Source organism: Zootoca vivipara, chromosome 7 (genome assembly GCF_965207765.1).
Source record: "Zootoca vivipara chromosome 7, rZooViv2.hap1.1, whole genome shotgun sequence".
NCBI classification, from domain to species: domain Eukaryota; kingdom Metazoa; phylum Chordata; class Lepidosauria; order Squamata; family Lacertidae; genus Zootoca; species Zootoca vivipara.
This window is the reverse complement of record NC_142590.1, coordinates 14,768,365-14,786,829: the sequence shown is the minus strand read 5'-3', so window position 1 is coordinate 14,786,829 and position 18,465 is coordinate 14,768,365. Positions and strand designations below refer to the sequence as shown.

Below are 18,465 nucleotides of genomic sequence, written 5' to 3'. Positions count from 1 at the left end.
GGTTGAGAACTGACGAGTATGGGGGCAGAGTCAAAGTCCCTTCACTTTGGCTACACGCTCCTCATCTCAGCACCTATCAAATATGGCCCATGAGGCTGATCCAAGAATTAAAAAAAGGTTCCTCACTTTTGTTACTCAGTTTTCCTCTTCTGGTCATCAATAATGTGCTACACTGAAACTCTGTGATGATATCACACTGTTTTCTTTTACCAGTGATGTACTGACAGGAGGTTCAAGTTCACAACAGCCATGCTTCCCCTAGAATCCTTTCAAGTCAGAGAGAATAATATTTAGGCATACCGTTCCCATTTTGGTTGGTACCACAAATCGGGTGGTACCTACCAATCAGGAGTTGTGGCTATCCAGTATACCCACCCACAGCCAGGAGGTCAGTCTCCAGGTCTCACTGCAACATATGCCTTCTTTTAGGGAGGACACGATTTATTGTTTGTATGCCGCTTTGTGACTCGTTTGTGTGAAAAGTGGCACCGAAATGTAATGAATGAAATCAGCTGTAGGCAGTCTCCTGTCTATGGGTGATCCACATTCCTCTGCCAAACTGATAACGGTAGGCACAGGAACACCAAGTTTAGTATTAGGAAAAATGCAAATGAGACTTGAAATACAGTGGCAAATTTTGGACGCAAAATGTGTTGGTTTTTTTAAGCATGAACAGTTTCCCCCCCTCCTTTTTCAACAAATGTGAAATGGTGTGAGCAAGGACTGACATGCTTTGCCCTTTTAAAATGTGTTTTTTGGGGGGGGTGTTATTGGGTTGTTGTTTTTATTTTGATTATTTATTTTGATTATTGATTTTGTTCTGTGAACCGCCCTTGAGACCTTCGGATGTAGGACGGTATATAAATCCGACAAATAAAATAATAATAATAATAATAATAATAATAATAATAATAATAATAATAAAGGGAGCAAGAGAATGTAAGACTGGGAAACAGAGAAGCAAAAGAAACAAAATCTATGCCGAGTTAGGGAACATGCATAACATAATGTCATTGCATTGTGGGCATTCCAGAGATACAGGTATATGATTACTTACTGTGGAAAACAGGACTAGAGAGGCTGATCCGACAGATACTTCTATGGTTTGCTAATATTGGGATTTAAGGACATAAGACACAGATCTTTACTCCCAAATTCCAGTAGCCACCAATGCAGCCACATATCTCGATCTGTGTGGCTGTTAATAGGCCAAAGGGTCAATACTCTTGTCTGAGCATATTCAAAAGCAATAGTAATAGTAATAGTTCAGGGACATAATTTGGTCTTTCAAATTTCAGCAGTGTCCTATGTGAGGCCCATATGTTCTGTTCAATTCAATTCAATTCACTATGTCATAGTTGCCATGCCCTGTGATGCGCCCCCCAGGCTCAGTGCCCAGTGCGGCAGAACCAATCACACGGCTCTAAATCCGCCTCTGTAATACTACAATCCTATAAACGTTAACCCAGAAGTCAGTTTCAATGTACTCCATGGGGTTTCCTCCCACAGGTATGTAAATTTGCTACTACTGGTAGTACAATAAAAAAACCAATAATTTGTATGCTATGCATTTTTATTATATACTAACAAAGGACATATTTTTTTAAAAAACAAGTGCTTTTATTTTTTAATGAACATAGTAGCCCTACAAGCTTACAAAAATTCACTGCAGTTTTACACAACTAGTGTATTATTTACAGCTGCTAGTCCTCACTGAGAATTCAAAAGTCCAGAGCTGGAAATGTTTATACAAAACTCTTGGGTTCTTTTCTCCTGTTGTATTTCTTTCCTTCCTATAACATTTTCCACGATGCTTTAAAGTATAATTTATTGTAAGTGAACCAGACCTACATCTATACTCATTATATCAATCCTTAAAAGTTACAGGTGTTTCTTCAAGGAAGTAGGCTTCCAATTTTAGGTCCATGATCCATTGTGAGCAGCTGCATATAATCCATGGGAAAATCTATTTGTGTGAAGAAGTAGCTTGATTTGATAATATTGAAAAAAAAATGATTAATGAATCTTGAAGATCAGGCGCTGGTTAAAAATGTCTTCTGAATGCTTCTTCCAATTACTTTTGTTGTCTCTGTTAAATAGAAAGTAAGCAATGAAAATGTAAGGTTACATACATACATAATTATCATTTGTGTAGAAACCTACCAACAGTCTTTGATTAATTTATTATATTAAACTGGTTCCATATGCAAGTAACAGGATGTAATAATTATAAGATGGTTTCAATTTTTTTGTCTAAAGTCACTCAACAGACACTGATAACCCCATTGCACAATCATTGCGGCCATTATTATTTTCCAAATTATTTGTGTTACAATAAAAGGTCAAACATCATTTTCTACAGTGATGGCATTAAAAATCGCATTCCACATGTACAAAATATGCTTTTGATATTGATAGGTAAACCTCAACACCAATTTAGTGGGTTGGAATCAACCTAAATTAGTGAACTTCAAATCCCACTAAAATCAGTGGCATCTAAATGATTGCAGAACTTGAAAAACCAGCCAGAAATCAGGTGCTAATACAGTATTGCAACACAAGAGACTACTATTTATGAGACCAGCTAAGATTTGTGTGTGTGTGTGTGAGAGAGTTAGTTAGTTAGTTATGGAACTGTCCTGGGGAACATTATGAATCCCTTCATTCAGAGTGAAAGAGGAACAAGAGGTGCTTACTCCACAATGTGACAATTCTGATGCTTACACTGACGTTTAATCTTGTTGAATTTATTCTAAAGGCTGAGTAAGGAAGCACTAACACACTTGTGGCTTAATACCCAAAGGTGGATCGTGTAATGGCTTAATTTGGGCTTTACTTGTGGCAGCAGAACTACTTCTTTCTCATTTTAATTCTGTCTAGGACTTTAAGAGAGAAAGGAGAAAAAGGTAAAAGGAATGGAAGGTGAGAGGAGAAAATAAGAGATGATGAAAGGCAAAGAAGAGTAACTCAGGGAGGAGATGAGAAAAATGAGCATGGATAAAAATCGAAAATCTGCTGCAGACCAACATAAAAAGAGAAACATTTATCTTGTAAGACACATTGCTTTCTATAGCTTAACAAAAATCACAGCTATGTGTGTTGAATTTTCTGTTATAATGCTTTAACTGCAATGTACCTACTCGTATACATCTTGGGTAGTCGAACTTGCCCTCTCTACATGGGGCTCTGAGGGGAGGCGAGGATGGATCTTCCAGAAAGCCCACTTTGCAGACAAATTCTACCACATCTCCAGATGTGGAATAGATTTTTTTATCGTATATCCACCTCAGCCGTATGTTGTTCTGATTCATATCTTCTTCGGTTGCTGTACAAGGAACTGTAAAAAGCCACAAATCATGTAATCTAAGAGATTAATTTGACAACGAGGAATTCACTTGACCAAAACAAAAACAAAAAAGCCCCTTTGGATTGTGCCCAAAGTTAGTCATACTCAGTTAGTCATACCCACTGAAATAAATTGAGATTAATAATGTAGTCCCATCAGTGGGTCTCCTCTGAGGAAAAATAAGTAAAGCTTAGGGCCTACTGTACCTAAAAGTTCATTGACTTCTGTCAAATGAAAAAATAAATAGCAATTTGAATATTTTCCCCCATGAGATCCAATTGGGAGTCACAAGCTTTAGATTTTCTGAATTGAGATCCAGCCAATTCAGTGAAGAAAGCATCAGTAGCAGTCCACATTTTATTGGGTGCTTTCTGAATTGGGGGTCTAATCCCCTATTATACATTATATAGCAGTATGTGGTTTACCAAGTTATTCAAGAAGACCTCAGCACTTTTTATTCCAACATGACCTTTTCTGTGGGATGACAGAAAGGGCACTTGGTAGTGATTTTATTGACAGTCCTTCCATTGCCCCATCATTCCATAGTGAAACTAGGGGCTTTACAGCATTGGTAGGGAAATCCCCCAGAGCAAAGGGAATCTCTCATGTTCTACAGGTTTCCATCCCAATGATCCCCTACTCCCTCCTGAAGGGAAATACTGCTACCACAAAGTCAACTGCACCAGGACATGATCCACCTATGACAGGCACCCCCAAACTTCGGCCCTCCAGATGTTTTGGACTACAATTCCCATCATCCCTGACCACTGATCCTGTTAGCTAGGGATCATGGGAGTTGTACGCCAAAACATCTGGAGGGCCGCAGTTTGGGGATGCCTGACCTATGACAACCCCTCCCACCAATGGGCCATTTGCAATCTGCTTTACGACAAAGATCAAATTGAAGGTATAACATAAGTTGGGCCCACATTGTACTGAGAGACCCCTGCTGTTGTCATGGTAGCTATGAGGTCTTGAGTCAGTCCAGACTATGCTGCCTTGGCATGTAAATGAAGTCTCCAAGTACAAATATTGCAAGGGCTGTCACACGGGAGAGGAAACAAGCTTGTTTTTTCCTGCTCTGGCTCAAACCAATGGCTTCAAGTTACAAGAAAGGAGATTCTGACTAAACAACAGGAAAAACTTTCTGACAGTAAGAGCTGTTCAACCTCCTTCGGGAGGTTGTGGACTCTGCTTCTTTGAGGTTTTTAAGCAGAGATTGGATAGCTATCTGCCATGGATGCTTTAGCTGAAATTCCTGCATTGCAGGGGCTTGGACTAGATGATCCTTCAACAGAGAGGCTGGTGAACATCAGATCGAACAGTACATCAACAGGATCCCTGTTTTGTGTCTCTGGCCCAACAGCAGGAAGAACTCAACCCTGGCTCCCAGGTGGATTGGTTTCCTGGTGAGGAAGATACCAGGTCAGCCCTCTCATCCTTGATCAAGTCATGAAGGAACATTTTATTGTGGCCTATCAGGGCATTCAGTAACAGCAGAACAAGATGTGAGGGGTGCTTGTAATGACAGCCCAAATTTTGTCAGAAGAGGCAACAACCTTCAGATATCTCATGTCCCTTCTGGGGTAAAGAACAATATGGTCTCTGCAAGTGGTTATTGTTAATGTTCTTCTTAAACTATTGATTTTTGCCCAAACATTACAACGTGAAGTTTGAAGGCTCATTATGGCTGTTATTAACCTTAAGGCCCATCTAATAGTTTGTTGATGTCCCAGCTGTTTGCAAGGGGAGGCAATGAGGGGAATTTGAATTCACTGCTGCGAGGAAAGTGGAAGTTCAGTGTCTGAGAGGAAAACTTTGTAAAGGGAAAGAGCTCATGCATTCTGGGGGACTGCCACATGGCTGCCTATTATTATCAGTAAAGGCACCCACAGTTTGGTGGGTGGCTCACTTTGCCTCATGAGAGAACTACCTGTAGTTCGTGGGAGGAGCTGGGATGGAAATAACTATAAGTATGTAGTAAAGCAAAACCTCATATAGAACAATGCCAACTGATATCACACTGGTGCCACTAAGTCACAGGCTTTTGAACTTATTGAATATCCTTCAATAGAACAGAAAAAGCAAAGATTTAGATAAATTTCCTGTACCTATGCATGTTGGTGTATCTGTCCAATGCCCGTTCACACATCGTACATATTGATTTCCTTGCATCTTGTAGAGAGATTGGCACTTATACTGTACATATGCCCCTGGCATATATTCTGAAGTTGCCATGCCCAGAAAGTCTCCATTTTCAATAGGAGGTGGAGGACCACATTTCCCTGCAGCATCTGTGGTGATGCATTGAAACAGAAGAAGGAATCTATTACATGGCACTTATTAGGATTACACATAGGGCTGTGCACGCAAGCATTTCTATTATTCATTGTCTACAACAGGAAAAAAGAAAAATACCATGCAACGATTTAATTTTAAAAGGAATAAAAGTTTTAATATACGTTTCATTGAGCTGTTATTAACCTTATCTGCTTGGCGAAATAATCAGTGAACAAATTGTCTTTCTAAGGTCTCTTCAAGTGTGGCTGACATTCCATCAGCACCTCCTTAGTTGGTCAAGAGTAGACCTATCAATAAAACAACTAGAACCTATTTTGACATGGAAGGGAGCTCATTGGGAGGAGGAGGAGGCGGCAGTCCTCTGAATTTTGCTCAGCTCTTCACTATCAAAATTTATCATATTCTGCTGTTTTTGAAAATCTCTGTCAATATGTTGCAAGTGTCTATTTGTAAAAATTGATTTTGCAGAAGCATAGAAGTTTATAAAATGCTGGTGCCTGAATATCTTGTGCATCCATAAACACCTGTGTTAGTTTTCTCCTTTCTGCCTCTGATGCTTGGAACTCCTGCCCCAAACATTCAACTTGGGGGTAGCCAGTGTGATGCTATCTAGATGCTGCTGGACCACAACTCCAATCAGTCCCAGAATGGTCAATGGTCAGGGGAGTTGCAGTCCATCAACATCTTGAAGCACTAAGTTTGCTGTAGTTGAATGGGGGCAATTCCACTGGTTCTAAAGCCGCCTTTCCCATGAAGCGTTTGGCTTCCTGCTTAGCAATGTCTGAAGTGGGATGGGATGAGGCAGGGTGCACCCCATCATTTTGGGCAGACATATTTGAAGATGAGCTAATCATCTCTATCTTTCTTGCCTTGTCCCCCTCCAGATTTTGTCCTCCATGTGGGTTTCCCAAAGTCATCCTGCTAGGTACTGTGCAAAGTACCCGTTCTTATTTTTCTGCGTTGTATCCCCTCCACCCCCAACTCTTATGTTTTAAAGCACCTTATACATTGATGGTGTAAAAAACCATGATATTATTCTTACTTATGAGATTATAAGAGTTAGCCAAATGGTGGAACGAATGTCTAAATAACACCACAACACAACTCTCAACACCTCAAATGGCAGACTCCAAGGTACACAGACAGCTCCCAGTCATCTAGATGAACATGTGCCACAGATGATTACATCTCAAATAGCTCAAACTGATTTAAATAATAGCAAGCCACCATGTGCTGTGGAAGACCAATTTGGTCTGCATGGATTTCTTCTCAATCACAGTCGTGATGATCGGTCAATGAAGGAAAATTACCACCCCCAACTCCTGAGTGATCCCATAGGAATCTCCATCAGGCCCATTCTAGATGAAGATTGTTGGTTTTCCCTAAGTATACACTTCAGTCTTGACTACATCTGGTATATTCCTCATAGACCAGAGATTAGCAGAAGGTAAAAAATAAATAACAGTCTAAGACTATGCAAGAATCCACATAGTGCAAAATTTAACATACAACTTTATTTTTAAAAGGAAGAATGTTATATTCCTCTCTTTTAGAATATTAAAAAATGGACATCAAATACCTGTGCATCTTGGTGGTTCTGTCCATTTTTTGTTCACACACTTTACTGTAAAAGATCCAAAAAGGCTGTATCCTTCGAAACAGCGATAGCGCACCTTTTCAAGAGGCAAGTACCTTTGCTTGAGATCAGTCGTAACCTGACCATTGGAAATCCGGGGTGGGGGAGGGCATGTTACATCTGAAATGATAGAGAAAACTTCTTCAATCCTTGAAAACGCATTTTGATTCCACCAAACAGCACCTATCAGTTTGTTCCAACATTCTGAGACTGGACAAAAGTTGTCATGTGAGAGGATACTGCCCTAACTGTGAGAATTGCTGGTCCCCAACCCCCATCAAGGGTATAGGCTCCTATCTACCCAGCTGTAACCATAAACACGTGGACTTAGGAAAGAGCCCTGTTTGACTCAGAGTAAACCTGCACAGGAGGAAGCTGAGGAAAGAGCGCATGTTTGTGGGGTTCCAACCTCAAGCCACGAGGCTGCTATTTGCAACCTTAGAGCTCTCATTCTTAGTTATAAAAGTTAGAGGTCAAAAGTGTGTGCTTTTGTCAATGAGTCCAGGAAGAAAAGTCCCTTAAAATGTGAGCTGTTTCGGGTCATTTAAGGGTAAGTCAAGGTGCATATGGCAACTCTCTTCCCTGCTCCCTGGAACACAAAAAGCACTGAAGTCCACATGCTTTACAGGCACATAGGAAACTGCCTTATGTAGAGTCAGACCACTGGTCCACCTAGCTCAATTTTTATCTATGTCAGGGATCCTGTGGCCCTCCAGATGTTGTTGGACTACATCTCCCATTATCCCCAGCCAGCAAGGTTGATGGTCAGAGATGATGGGAAGTGCAACAACATCGGGGGGGGGCACAGGTTCCCCATCCCTGGTCCATATGGACTGGTAGAGGCTCTCCAGGAGTTCAGGCAGTGGTTTGTCCTAGCCTCCACCTGGAGATGCCAGGGATTGAACGTGGCGCTTTGTGCATGGAAAAGCTGTCTTCGATCCCTGCTGGTATATTGCAATATTGAAATTCTCTTATACTATTCAAGTCTTCTTTGAGCCCAAAATGCACAGTCTGAGAGGCAATTTCCATGCTGTGTTGATGCCCTTCCCCATCTGAGGCTGACTGGAAAGAGGCATGTCTTAACACTGGGAGGTCATTCTATCATGCAGTATTTCCCAGTGCAGAGACATAATTGTCAGCCTTCAGAGGAGGGACTCACACAGGTGGATTGTTCTGCTTGTTAGGACTTTAAAAATAAACTTCTTTGGCTGTAACAGTAAAACATGCCTCCAGTTTTAACTCAGAAATAAAATATCTGCCTTGGCCATCAGACATTTTGTACTGTAATCTTTTTCCAGTTTCTTGCACTTCCTTTTTCACATTTATGTTTGGCATACAGAAGGAAGATCAGGAACCTGGTATACCCGAAGGAGCATCTCCAGCCCCATCGTTCTGCTTGGACACTGAGGTCCAGCTCCGAGGGCCTTCTGGCGATTCCCTCACTGCGAGATGTGAGGTTACAGGGAACCAGGCAGAGGGCCTTCTTGGTAGTGGCGCCTGCCCTGTGGAATGCCCTCCCACCAGATGTCAAGGAAATAACCAACTATCTGACTTTTAGAAGACATCTGAAGGTCCATATGGACCCGTTTAGGGAAGTTTTTAATGCTTGGTGTTTTATTCTGTTTTTAATCTGTTGGGAGCCTCCCAGAGTGGCTGGGGAAACCCAGCCAGATGAGTGGGGTATGAATGAATGAATGAATGAATGAATGAATAAATAAATAAATAAATATCATCGTCATCTGAAATGCCAGGTCTTACCTACACATGTCGGTGGTTCTGACCACTCTTTATTTTGACATGTTACATTAGCTGATCCAGATATTTCAAAACCTTCATGGCACTGATACTGCACCTTGTGGTCAGGCAGATAAGCCTCTGCTATCCCCTCCACAATTTCAGCACCGGCAACTGCAGGGGGTTCTCTGCAGGTTGCATCTAAATGGGGAGATGAAACCAACACATAAGTTTTCCCTCAACAAATTGTGCTTTCTGCATAATAGATACCCAGCGTTCTTCTTCTTCTTTTTTAAAAAAAGAATACCAGAACCTAATGTGAACAAACACAAAGATAATATTAATGCAAACAAGCCTTGCTTACAGGCAGAGTCGCCAACTTCTCAAAAACATTGCAGGGGCACGATGCAATGCCCTGATGTCACATGTGCAACATCGCACAGAGCCAGGCAGTGGAGCCAAATGCGGCTACAGCATGGCCCAAGCAGTAGGTGGCCCCCATCTTCCCCCTCTGGCTGTCCTGCAAGGGAAAGCAGTCACCCCCAGATGTCTTGGCCCCCTAAGAGTTGGTGCCTCTGTTTACAGATCATGGTTAAGGAGGACCAAGCTTAACTGCAATCCTGCTGTCCAATGGCTTACTAAAGCCAAACATTGGTTTACTGCCACACCTGCATGCAAAGACCAACAGTGGGTCCAACAGTTAAGAAGGCAGTTTCTGCAAATGCTGTGAGGGGCAGATGGGGCTCACCAACTAGGTAGCCCATCTAGGAGAAGGAAAGCTCTGATCCTGAACCTTCACTGCCTTGAGGGATATCTTTAGGAGAAGGAAAGTAAACCCTGCACAAATCCAGAGCAGAGTCCCTAAAACAGTTCGGTGGCACCTTGTACACCTCATTCCAGCAACTGCTGCTCTGCTTTCCTTTGAACCACAGCAGTGAAGCCGAGAGGGAGGTCTTGCTGTCTGGGCAGCCCAGGGAAAATGAGAAGCTGAAAGAACTGAAATTAACAGATCCATCCATACCCCTGACAGATAATTATTTTAACCCAAGGTCATTTAGTTTAAGTATCTCTAAGATACTTGATTTGCTCTGCTATAATATAGTCCAAGTTAAGCTCTATGTCACATAGATTTCAGTGGGAAGAATAACTACGTTCTCAAACTTGGCTGGATGTTGCCACTACCCCTTAATTGAATTGTATTGGGCAATATTATTTCATCAGGGCAGAATTTAAATTTGACAAAGGGACATCTACAATTATGATGGTAACAGAACCTGGGATTCAGCACTAAATTCCTAAATATAACCATCAGAAAACCAATTTACAATGTGTATCACTTAGCAACAGTTTACATCAGGGGTGGGGAAGTTAAACCTGGGGAAAGGATTTAAATGCAGCCAGCCTCTAACGCCCTACAATCTAATGGTGGGGCAAAAATGCCCCACTCCACACAAAAGAAGAAATGTTGCCCCCAACCACCCATTCCATTATTCCAAACATACCAAGTTCTTAAAAAGCATATATATGGCAGCACATATATATGGTATCCTATTGCTGCAGGAAGGCTGCACTAGAAGGATCTGTGATATTGATAAGAAGCTCTCTTTTCTCCAAGTGTGGTAGCATTCACATAAATCGGAAGCTCAGGGGGCTCATCCAGACTCTCCTTTGTGCCACAATTCTAGGCACAGGTCCACACTCTGTGTCCAAGTCCTTCCTTCCTTCCTTCCTTCCTTCCTTCCTTCCTTCCTTCCTTCCTTCCTTCCTTCCTTCCTTCCTTCCTTCCTTCCTTCCTTCCTTCCTTCCCTTCTCTCTCTCTCTCTCTCTCTCTCTCTCTCTCTCTCTCTCTCTCTCTCTTTCTGCTCTGGCTCTTTCCCACAAATAACCACTCATTGCTGAATCGGAGCGAACAGCAATCCACAGAAAAGCACTCAGATATGGAGCTTTAAACTTGGAGCTCTGCCTAGAAAGTGCAGGGTGAAAGGTCAGTGTGGATGAGCCCAGATCATTGCCTGATCAAGCACACTATTGCCAATGCTGATCAGCAGAAACTCTCCAAGGTATCACCTGAGCTCATTCCAAGCCTTTCTACCCTTGATCATTTTAACTGGAGATGAAAAGGATTTAAGCAGAACCACATTTGTGAGCCTAAACATCTACCGAGATGAACTTGCTTGTTCACTATGCCCCTTGCTGTTCAAACCAGTGATTGAATTGCTCTGTTCCCAGAAGTAAACTACCTTTAGAATTGTTACCCAGGCAAAACATGCAACATACCTTCACAAGTTGAAACTTCCGACCACTTTCCTTTTTGGCATGTGATAGTCCGTGGTCCTTCTGTAGCAAAACCTGGTGCACAGTTGAAAGGTAGTATGTCCCCAGGCTCATAGCGTTTTTTTGTTGATCCTTCATATGCAGCATCAAAGAGATCGGGGGGCGTCCCACATGACTTTTCTGAGAAGACAATACAAATGAAAATATGATTCTCAAAACATGTCACCATACCTGTGTCTGGATTTCCCTACTAAAATACTGAACAAAGCTGCATTTCAAAGGCTGAGGGGAGTTGTGTGTTGTTTCCCCCCCCAAGAGTGAGATATGAAGGCAGGCAGAAAGTGGGCAGAGGGATCAGTAATCATAGAACTTCACAATGGGTTAAATGTTGAAGAAGATGGCTTAGTAATTTAAAATGTCTGCTATGGCCAATCCACAGAATTTAGATACTTGTTGCTCTCAAGTTTTAATTTGACACCCAAAGAAATCCTAAATATTGCAAGATTCTGGAGACACAACCTAAGGCACATATTCAATTTAAGTAGGGCAGTAGCTATACCATGGGTAGGCAAACTAAGGCCGGGGGGCCGGATCCGGCCCAATTGCCTTCTAAATCTGGCCCGTGGACGGCCTGGGAATCAGCGTGTTTTTACATGAGTAGAATGTGTCCTTTTATTTAAAATGCACCTCTGGGTTATTTGTGGGGCCTGCCTGATGTTTTTACATGAGTAGAATGTGTCCTTTTATTTAAAATGCATCTCTGGGTTATTTGTGGGGCATAGGAATTCGTTCAATTTCCCCCCCAAAATATACTCCGGCCCCCCACAAGGTCTGAGGGACAGTGGACCGGCCCCCTGCTGAAAAAGTTTGCTGACCCCTGGGCTATACCCATTGGGTTTTGCCACTGCCCCACATAAACTTACAGTGCCGTTCATAATACACATTATGCCTTTTGCTGCTGTGCATTACAGGGGAAAACCAGTAAATGTGGATCAGGTTCTTTCGATCAAGTTTTCTTTCACAGATGCTTGTCTGTTCTGACAAGGGATGGTAAGCCAGTAAACCAGCTTCTCACTGAGGAGCCCCTGAAAAGTTTCTGAGACATTCAAGTGCTGCCCCAAACCAAAAGCAAGGTCATGGTTGGAATATTAAAGCAAAAATAAAATGTTACACTGTAATTTGAATTACCCTCAATTCTGCATGAGGGAGAATATTTCAAAACTCTGAATGTTTGCTGGTTGACAGGACACTTCAAGTGAGGCAGTTTCACAATTTCTATAGGTTTGGCAAAATGTCTTCCATGCATACTCTTGATGGAATAAGACTGAAGTTTCATTGAAAGCTCCACTTTTGAATGGAAGCTGAGGGCCTTCTGGCAGTTCCCTCACTGCAAGAAATGAGGTTACAGGAAACCAGGCAGAGGGCCTTCTCGGTAGTGGTGCCCGCCCTGTGGAACGCCCTCCCACCTGATGTCTAGGAAATAAACATCTATCTGACTTTTCTGAAGGCAGCCCTACTGAGGGAAGTTTTTTAATGTTTGATGTTTTATCATGTTTTTAATATTCTGTTGGGAACGGCCCAGAGTGGCTGGGGAAACCCAACCAGATGGGCGGAGTATAAATAATAAATTATTATTATATCATGAGCATATTTTCTTACCTCTGCAAGTTGGCGATGGGGACCACTCCCTATTTTCGCATGTTGAAGTACTTGATTCCCCAAGTTCAAAACCTTCATGACAATGATACTCCACACTTTCACCAGAAAGATACATTCTCTGGGAACTATTATTTACCTCACCATGGGCAATTGCAGGGGGATCTCCACATCTTGTATCTGGAAAGGGAGATACATAGCACGCGGTCTTCGTGGATACAATTAAAGCGCATAAAAACATTTCCAGAGTGTTTTATATGCAGAACTGCTCCCTCCTTTTTTTATCTGGTAGAAAGTTTCAGAGGGAGCCAATTCAAAGTCAGTTTACAAAGTGAGGCAGGGAAGAAAGAAATTTGGAGGCTTATAGTATTGCTGTGATAGCTGTTGTTTTAATAATATGTGCACTCCAGTTGGGGAGTGTTCAAGTACCTAGACACCCTAAGTAGTCCCCCCCCCAGTTAAGTGAGTCAGTGGGGGTTATTCTGATAAAAATGCACTTAAGATTTCAGCTACACTTTCTATCCCTTAGTTCAGGGGTTGTCAACCTGGTCCCTACCGCCCAGTAGTGGGTGTTTCAGGATTCTAAGTGGGTGGTAGGGTGTTCTACGGACAAGCTGAATCCTCCTTCCATTGAGCACTGGTGGGTGGTAAGGAAATTTTACCATCAAGAAAGATGCATTAGTGGGCGGTAGATATAAAAAGGTTGACTACCCCCGCCTTAGTTAATTCAAACCACAGCAGCAAGTCGTAAGACTACTTAGCTCAGTACTATGCATAGTATCTTTCATGGAATGCAGGATTTTATCTTCTCCTTTTGTGCCCAGTTATAGGTTGCCAATGAAATACACAGGGTGCAATGCCATTGTCTTGAAAGTTGGAGAATGGAGGAGTTATTTTCAGCCAAGCGGTCTCCTTCAGGCATTCATGTTCTGCATTCAATGAAGGCATGTGTAAGGAGGAAGGTAGGAACTCTCTCCTTCCTCTATACATGTTCACTGAATGCCTGAACAGAGTTTGTCTGCCCTAAACAGCTTCAGTTCTGTATACCTGAAGGAATGTCTCCACCCAAATTGTTCAGCCCAGACACTGAGGTCCTCCTCCAAGGGCCTTTTGGTGGTTCCCTCACTGCGAGAAGTGAGATTACAGGGAACCAGACAGAGGGCGTTCTCGGTTGTGGTGTCCGTGCTATGGAAGGCCCTCCCATCAGATGTCAAGGAAATAAACAACTATCTGACTTTTAGAAGACATCTGAAGGCAGCCCTGTTTAGGGAAATTTTTAATGTTTGATATTTTATCGTGTTTTTAATATTCTGTTGGGAGCTGTCCAGAGTGGTTAGGGAAACCCAGCCAGATGGGCAGGGTAAAAATAATATACTGGATTGATTGATTGATTGATTGATTGATTGTTGTTGTTATGCTGCCTGGGAATGCCAGGAAGAGTGGGATATTCATTCATTCATTCATTCATTCATTCATCAATCAATCAATCAATCAGATCACATCATATATTTTGCTTCATCAGCTATGTAGGGGCCAACAGGGGAAGAGTGTAAGGCACTTGGTTGCTACTTATGGCATCAACTGCCATTTGTGCTACATCTAATTCCTGACATTCTATTGCAGCGGCTCCCAAACTTCTTGGAGAGAAATTCATCATGGAGCACTATCTCCACCCTTATGCTAAAGAATCATATTTATTTTCCTTTCCAATCTCTTCACAGAGCATTTGGAGAATCTTTGTGGAGCATCGAGTGCTCCATGGAGCACAATTTGGGAACCACTGATCTATTGAATAAGCATCTTTATTATCTCACAAGTGTATTACTATTTAATAAAAAAAGCTAAAGCCCCCCTGGACAGTTAAGTCCAGTCAAAGGCGACTATGGAGTTGCGGTGCTCATCTTGTTTTCAGGCCGAGGGAGCCAGCGTTTGTCCACAGACAGCGTTCCGGGTCATGTGGCCAGCATGACTAAACCGCTTCTGGCACAACGGAACACCGTGACGGAAATCAGAGTGCATGAAAATGCCGTTTACCTTCCTGCCACCACAGTACCTATTTATCTACTTGCACTGGCATGCTTTCAAACTGCTAGGTTGGCAGGAGCTGGGACAGAGCAACGGAAGCTTACCTCATTGCAGCAGGCCCAAGAGGCTCAGTGGTTTAGACCACAGCACCACCCATATCCCTGGTTTGAATCCCCATTATTAAATAAGAAGAACATAAGAAGAGCCTGATGGATCAGGTCAATGGCCCTTCTAGGCCAGTGTTCTGTTCTTCAAGTGGGCAGCCAAATGTCTGTTGGAGACTTACAAGCCTGATCTGAGCGTAAGAGCAGTCTCCCTTCCTATGATTTGCAGCAACTGGTATATGCAAAGCATAGGCATCAATGGCCTTCTCCATGAATTTCTCCAATCCTCTGTGTGGTGTAATGGTTAAGAGCAGTAGACTCGTAATCTGGGGAACCGGGTTTGTGTCTCTGCTCCTCCACATGCAGCTGCTGGGTGACCTTGGGCTAGTCATACTTCTTTGAAGTCTCTCAGCCCCACTCACCTCACAGAGTGTTTGTTTTGGGGGAGGAAGGGAAAGGAGAATGTTAGCCGCTTTGAGACTCCTTCGGGTAGTGATAAAGCAGGATATCAAATCCAAACTCCTCCTCCTCCTCTTTTCAAGCCATCTAACTTGGTGGCTATCACTGCCTTCTGTAAGAGTAGGTTCCAAAGTTTAACTGTGTCCTTAGAATAATTTGAGAGAGAATTAATTGCCTTTCTTAGGCCACATTGTCCTTTATATTTTTCTAGTTTCTTTTCTTTCTTTTTTTAAAGTTATGCTTCTTTAGTTTATAAGTCACACACCACCACCCTCAATTCTCTGACTTCTTGAAAACAAAAAAAGGGGAAATATGAAAAGAAGAGCATACTAACCAAAACAGCGTGGTGGGGTTTGCCACTTTCCATTGTCACATTTTATTTTTTTGGGCCCTTGAAGAAGGAAGTTCTCCTGACACCTGAAGCTTATCTCCTCACCACTCTTATAGTTTCTCGTATCAGTTATGTCAATGGCATTGGGAAGCTGAGGTGGTGGTGGACATAATGCTTTAATAAACAAACACAAATCCATTAGAATTCAATGATATGAAGTTATGCAAGGAAACTATGAAAGAGAAGAGCATTTAATAATCTATTGAAAGTGAGCATCTAGTCAAACCTCCTTATCCCTTGAATGGATTCAGTGTTGCAATGAGTTAGTTGCATTGGTCTTGAACCAAAGAGCTGCCTGGTAGAACCTGCAAGAGCAGCAGACCTTCTCAGTTGAGTTCCAGTGAGATCCCCATGTTGCCTTATCAGGCTCTCCAAAACTCAGTGCAGGTGAGGTGTCTGTCTACAGAAGTGGGGAGAGTTGCTGCCGCTACTGAAATTTATATTTGCATGCTACCCTTCCTCTATTGCAGTGTTTTAACCTGCGTATGGTTCAGTCCAGCTTTGCATGCTTCTTGTGGTGTATAAGATCAAACCAAGAAGGTTCTTTCTGGCAACCTAAATGTGAGATGTGACCTTGACCCAGATTTTACACCTATTATAAAGCTACCGGAAGGTCACTGTTGAGAAAGTAGCAAGATAGGCCACCCAATCCAGTTTTATGTGTTTCTGAATCCTGGGCACCAAAGTTGAGTTGACCTTCAGGGATGGTGCTCTCAGACAGGGATGCAGAAGGGGAAATGCACTCTGTGCCTCTGTTTGCAAGAACCAGCAGCCTGCAGTGATGGCTTTGCAAGCTGTTAGTTCTGTCCTTGGGTCAAATGATTGCCTTTCCCACGTGCCAACAATGCTTCTGCTCCTGAAGTGGATAAACTAATATCGTGATCTCACACCAGCCAAGTACACAAGGCATGCAGAATTCATGCAATCTTAAAGGAAGCTTTATGTGATCTTTCCAAAGGAGCTGAGTCTAGTCTACCCAGGAAGGTCTGTCCCACTCTTGCTTCCAGTGGCCACATCTGTCATTCAAGTTGAGAAACCATGCATTTGTATGTAGCATGCAAAACTGTACCTGTGCATTCTGGCTCAGGTGACCATTTTCCATTAACACATTTTGTTTTATGCTGATTGGAACCACAGGTGTAGGTTACAACGGCGTTGTGGTTAAACTTTTTCACCAGAGGAGCATTTGGTACAAACTCTGCATTCTGTGGACGTGTGCATTTTGCTGCAACATCTAACAATTCAAATATTGTTCAAGTAAAGTTGTTTGTTAGCAAATCACAATCAAATGGAGTAAATCAACTAGATAATCTCACGGGTATTTTTTCATGCACATTTATTTTCCAATACGCCTTTCAGTCTTTATTGCAGTCAATCCTTCTAGCAGTTTTGGAGGAGAAATCATTATTGCTGTTTTGTATACGGCAGCTGAGGTGAAGAAGTAGCGACAGACTTGATTAAGGCTACAAAGTATGTCTGTGGCAGAGGTCTCCTGGCAGTAAGTCTAAATTCCCCATCCAATGGATCACAAGCATATAATTGCTTATGTTAATAAATGGCAATTAAATTTTGTAAGTGTCTATATAAATATGAGTTGTATTTATTTGTAATGGTACAGCTTGACACTCAGCTCTATTTCTCCTTTACATCTGCAGGTGAGGCAGTGGAAGTGCTGGACCAGTGTCTTGCCTTGGTAATGGACTGGATGAGAGCCAACAAACTGAAGCGCAATCCACATAAGGCACTGTTAGTGGGTGGTTCCCTAGACTGGATTGGTGGGAGATCGCCTGCTCTTGATGGGGTTACACTTCCTCTGAAGCAGCAGGTTTGTAGCTCCAGGGGTACTCCTGGATTCTTTGCTGTCGGTCAAGGCTCAGGTGGCCCAGAGTGCCTTCCATCAGCTTTGGCTGGTGGCCCAGCTACATCCCTATCTGGACAGGGATAGCCTAACTACTGTTGTCTATGCTCTAGTAACCTCAAGGTTAGATTACTGCAATGTGTTATATGTAGGGCTGCCTCTGAAGACAGTTCAGAAACTTCAGCTAGTGCAGAATTCAGCAGCTGGATTGCTCATTGGAGCAAGACTTTTTGAGCATATTATACTGATCCTGGTCCGACTGCACTGGCTACCAATTAGTTTCCGGGCCCAATTCAAAGTGCTGGTTTTGACCTATAAAGCCTTAAACAGCTCAGGACCTCAATACTTCAATGGCCGCCTCTTTCTCTATGAATCTACCCGGACCCTGAGATCATCTTCTGAGGCCCTCCTTCGTGTGCCTCCTCAAAAGGTCCGGAGGATGGTGACATGAGAATGGGCCTTCTCTGCAGTGGCTCCCTGTCTGTGGAATCCTCTCCCCAGGGAAGTTCGCCTGGTACCTTCATTATACACTGTTAAGGCGCCAGACAAAAACGTTGCTTTTTAACCAGGCCTTTGGTTGATCTGATTTGCATCCTATGCCCTTTTTAAAAATTTTTTGGGGAGGGGCACTATTGGGTTGTTGTTTATATTTTTATCGTGTATTTTGTGGTTTTATAACTT

The 18,465-nt window shown here is 42.6% G+C and overlaps 1 protein-coding gene and 1 pseudogene across 2 annotated transcripts in view; one reads left to right on the top strand and one right to left on the bottom strand.

The window, feature by feature from the left end:
* Window positions 1-1,618: 1,618 nt before the first annotated feature.
* Window positions 1,619-18,465, bottom strand: part of CFH (complement factor H) — a 42,697-nt gene continuing 25,850 nt past the window's right edge. Inside the window, exons 15-23 of one of the 2 annotated variants that reach the window (XM_088673739.1) lie at window positions 16,996-17,160; window positions 15,870-16,040; window positions 12,951-13,127; window positions 11,295-11,471; window positions 9,042-9,218; window positions 7,227-7,403; window positions 5,458-5,640; window positions 3,141-3,337; window positions 1,619-2,089 (exon numbers count right to left, since the gene is read on the bottom strand). In XM_088673739.1, the coding sequence (XP_088529865.1) occupies window positions 2,075-2,089; window positions 3,141-3,337; window positions 5,458-5,640; window positions 7,227-7,403; window positions 9,042-9,218; window positions 11,295-11,471; window positions 12,951-13,127; window positions 15,870-16,040; window positions 16,996-17,160 (1,439 nt within the window). In that variant the 3' untranslated portion in view covers window positions 1,619-2,074. The remainder of the gene's footprint in view (window positions 2,090-3,140; window positions 3,338-5,457; window positions 5,641-7,226; window positions 7,404-9,041; window positions 9,219-11,294; window positions 11,472-12,950; window positions 13,128-15,869; window positions 16,041-16,995; window positions 17,161-18,465) is intronic. The other variant, XM_088673740.1, reaches the window with a different exon arrangement.
* LOC148684985 (uncharacterized) lies at window positions 17,347-18,382 on the top strand (annotated as a pseudogene).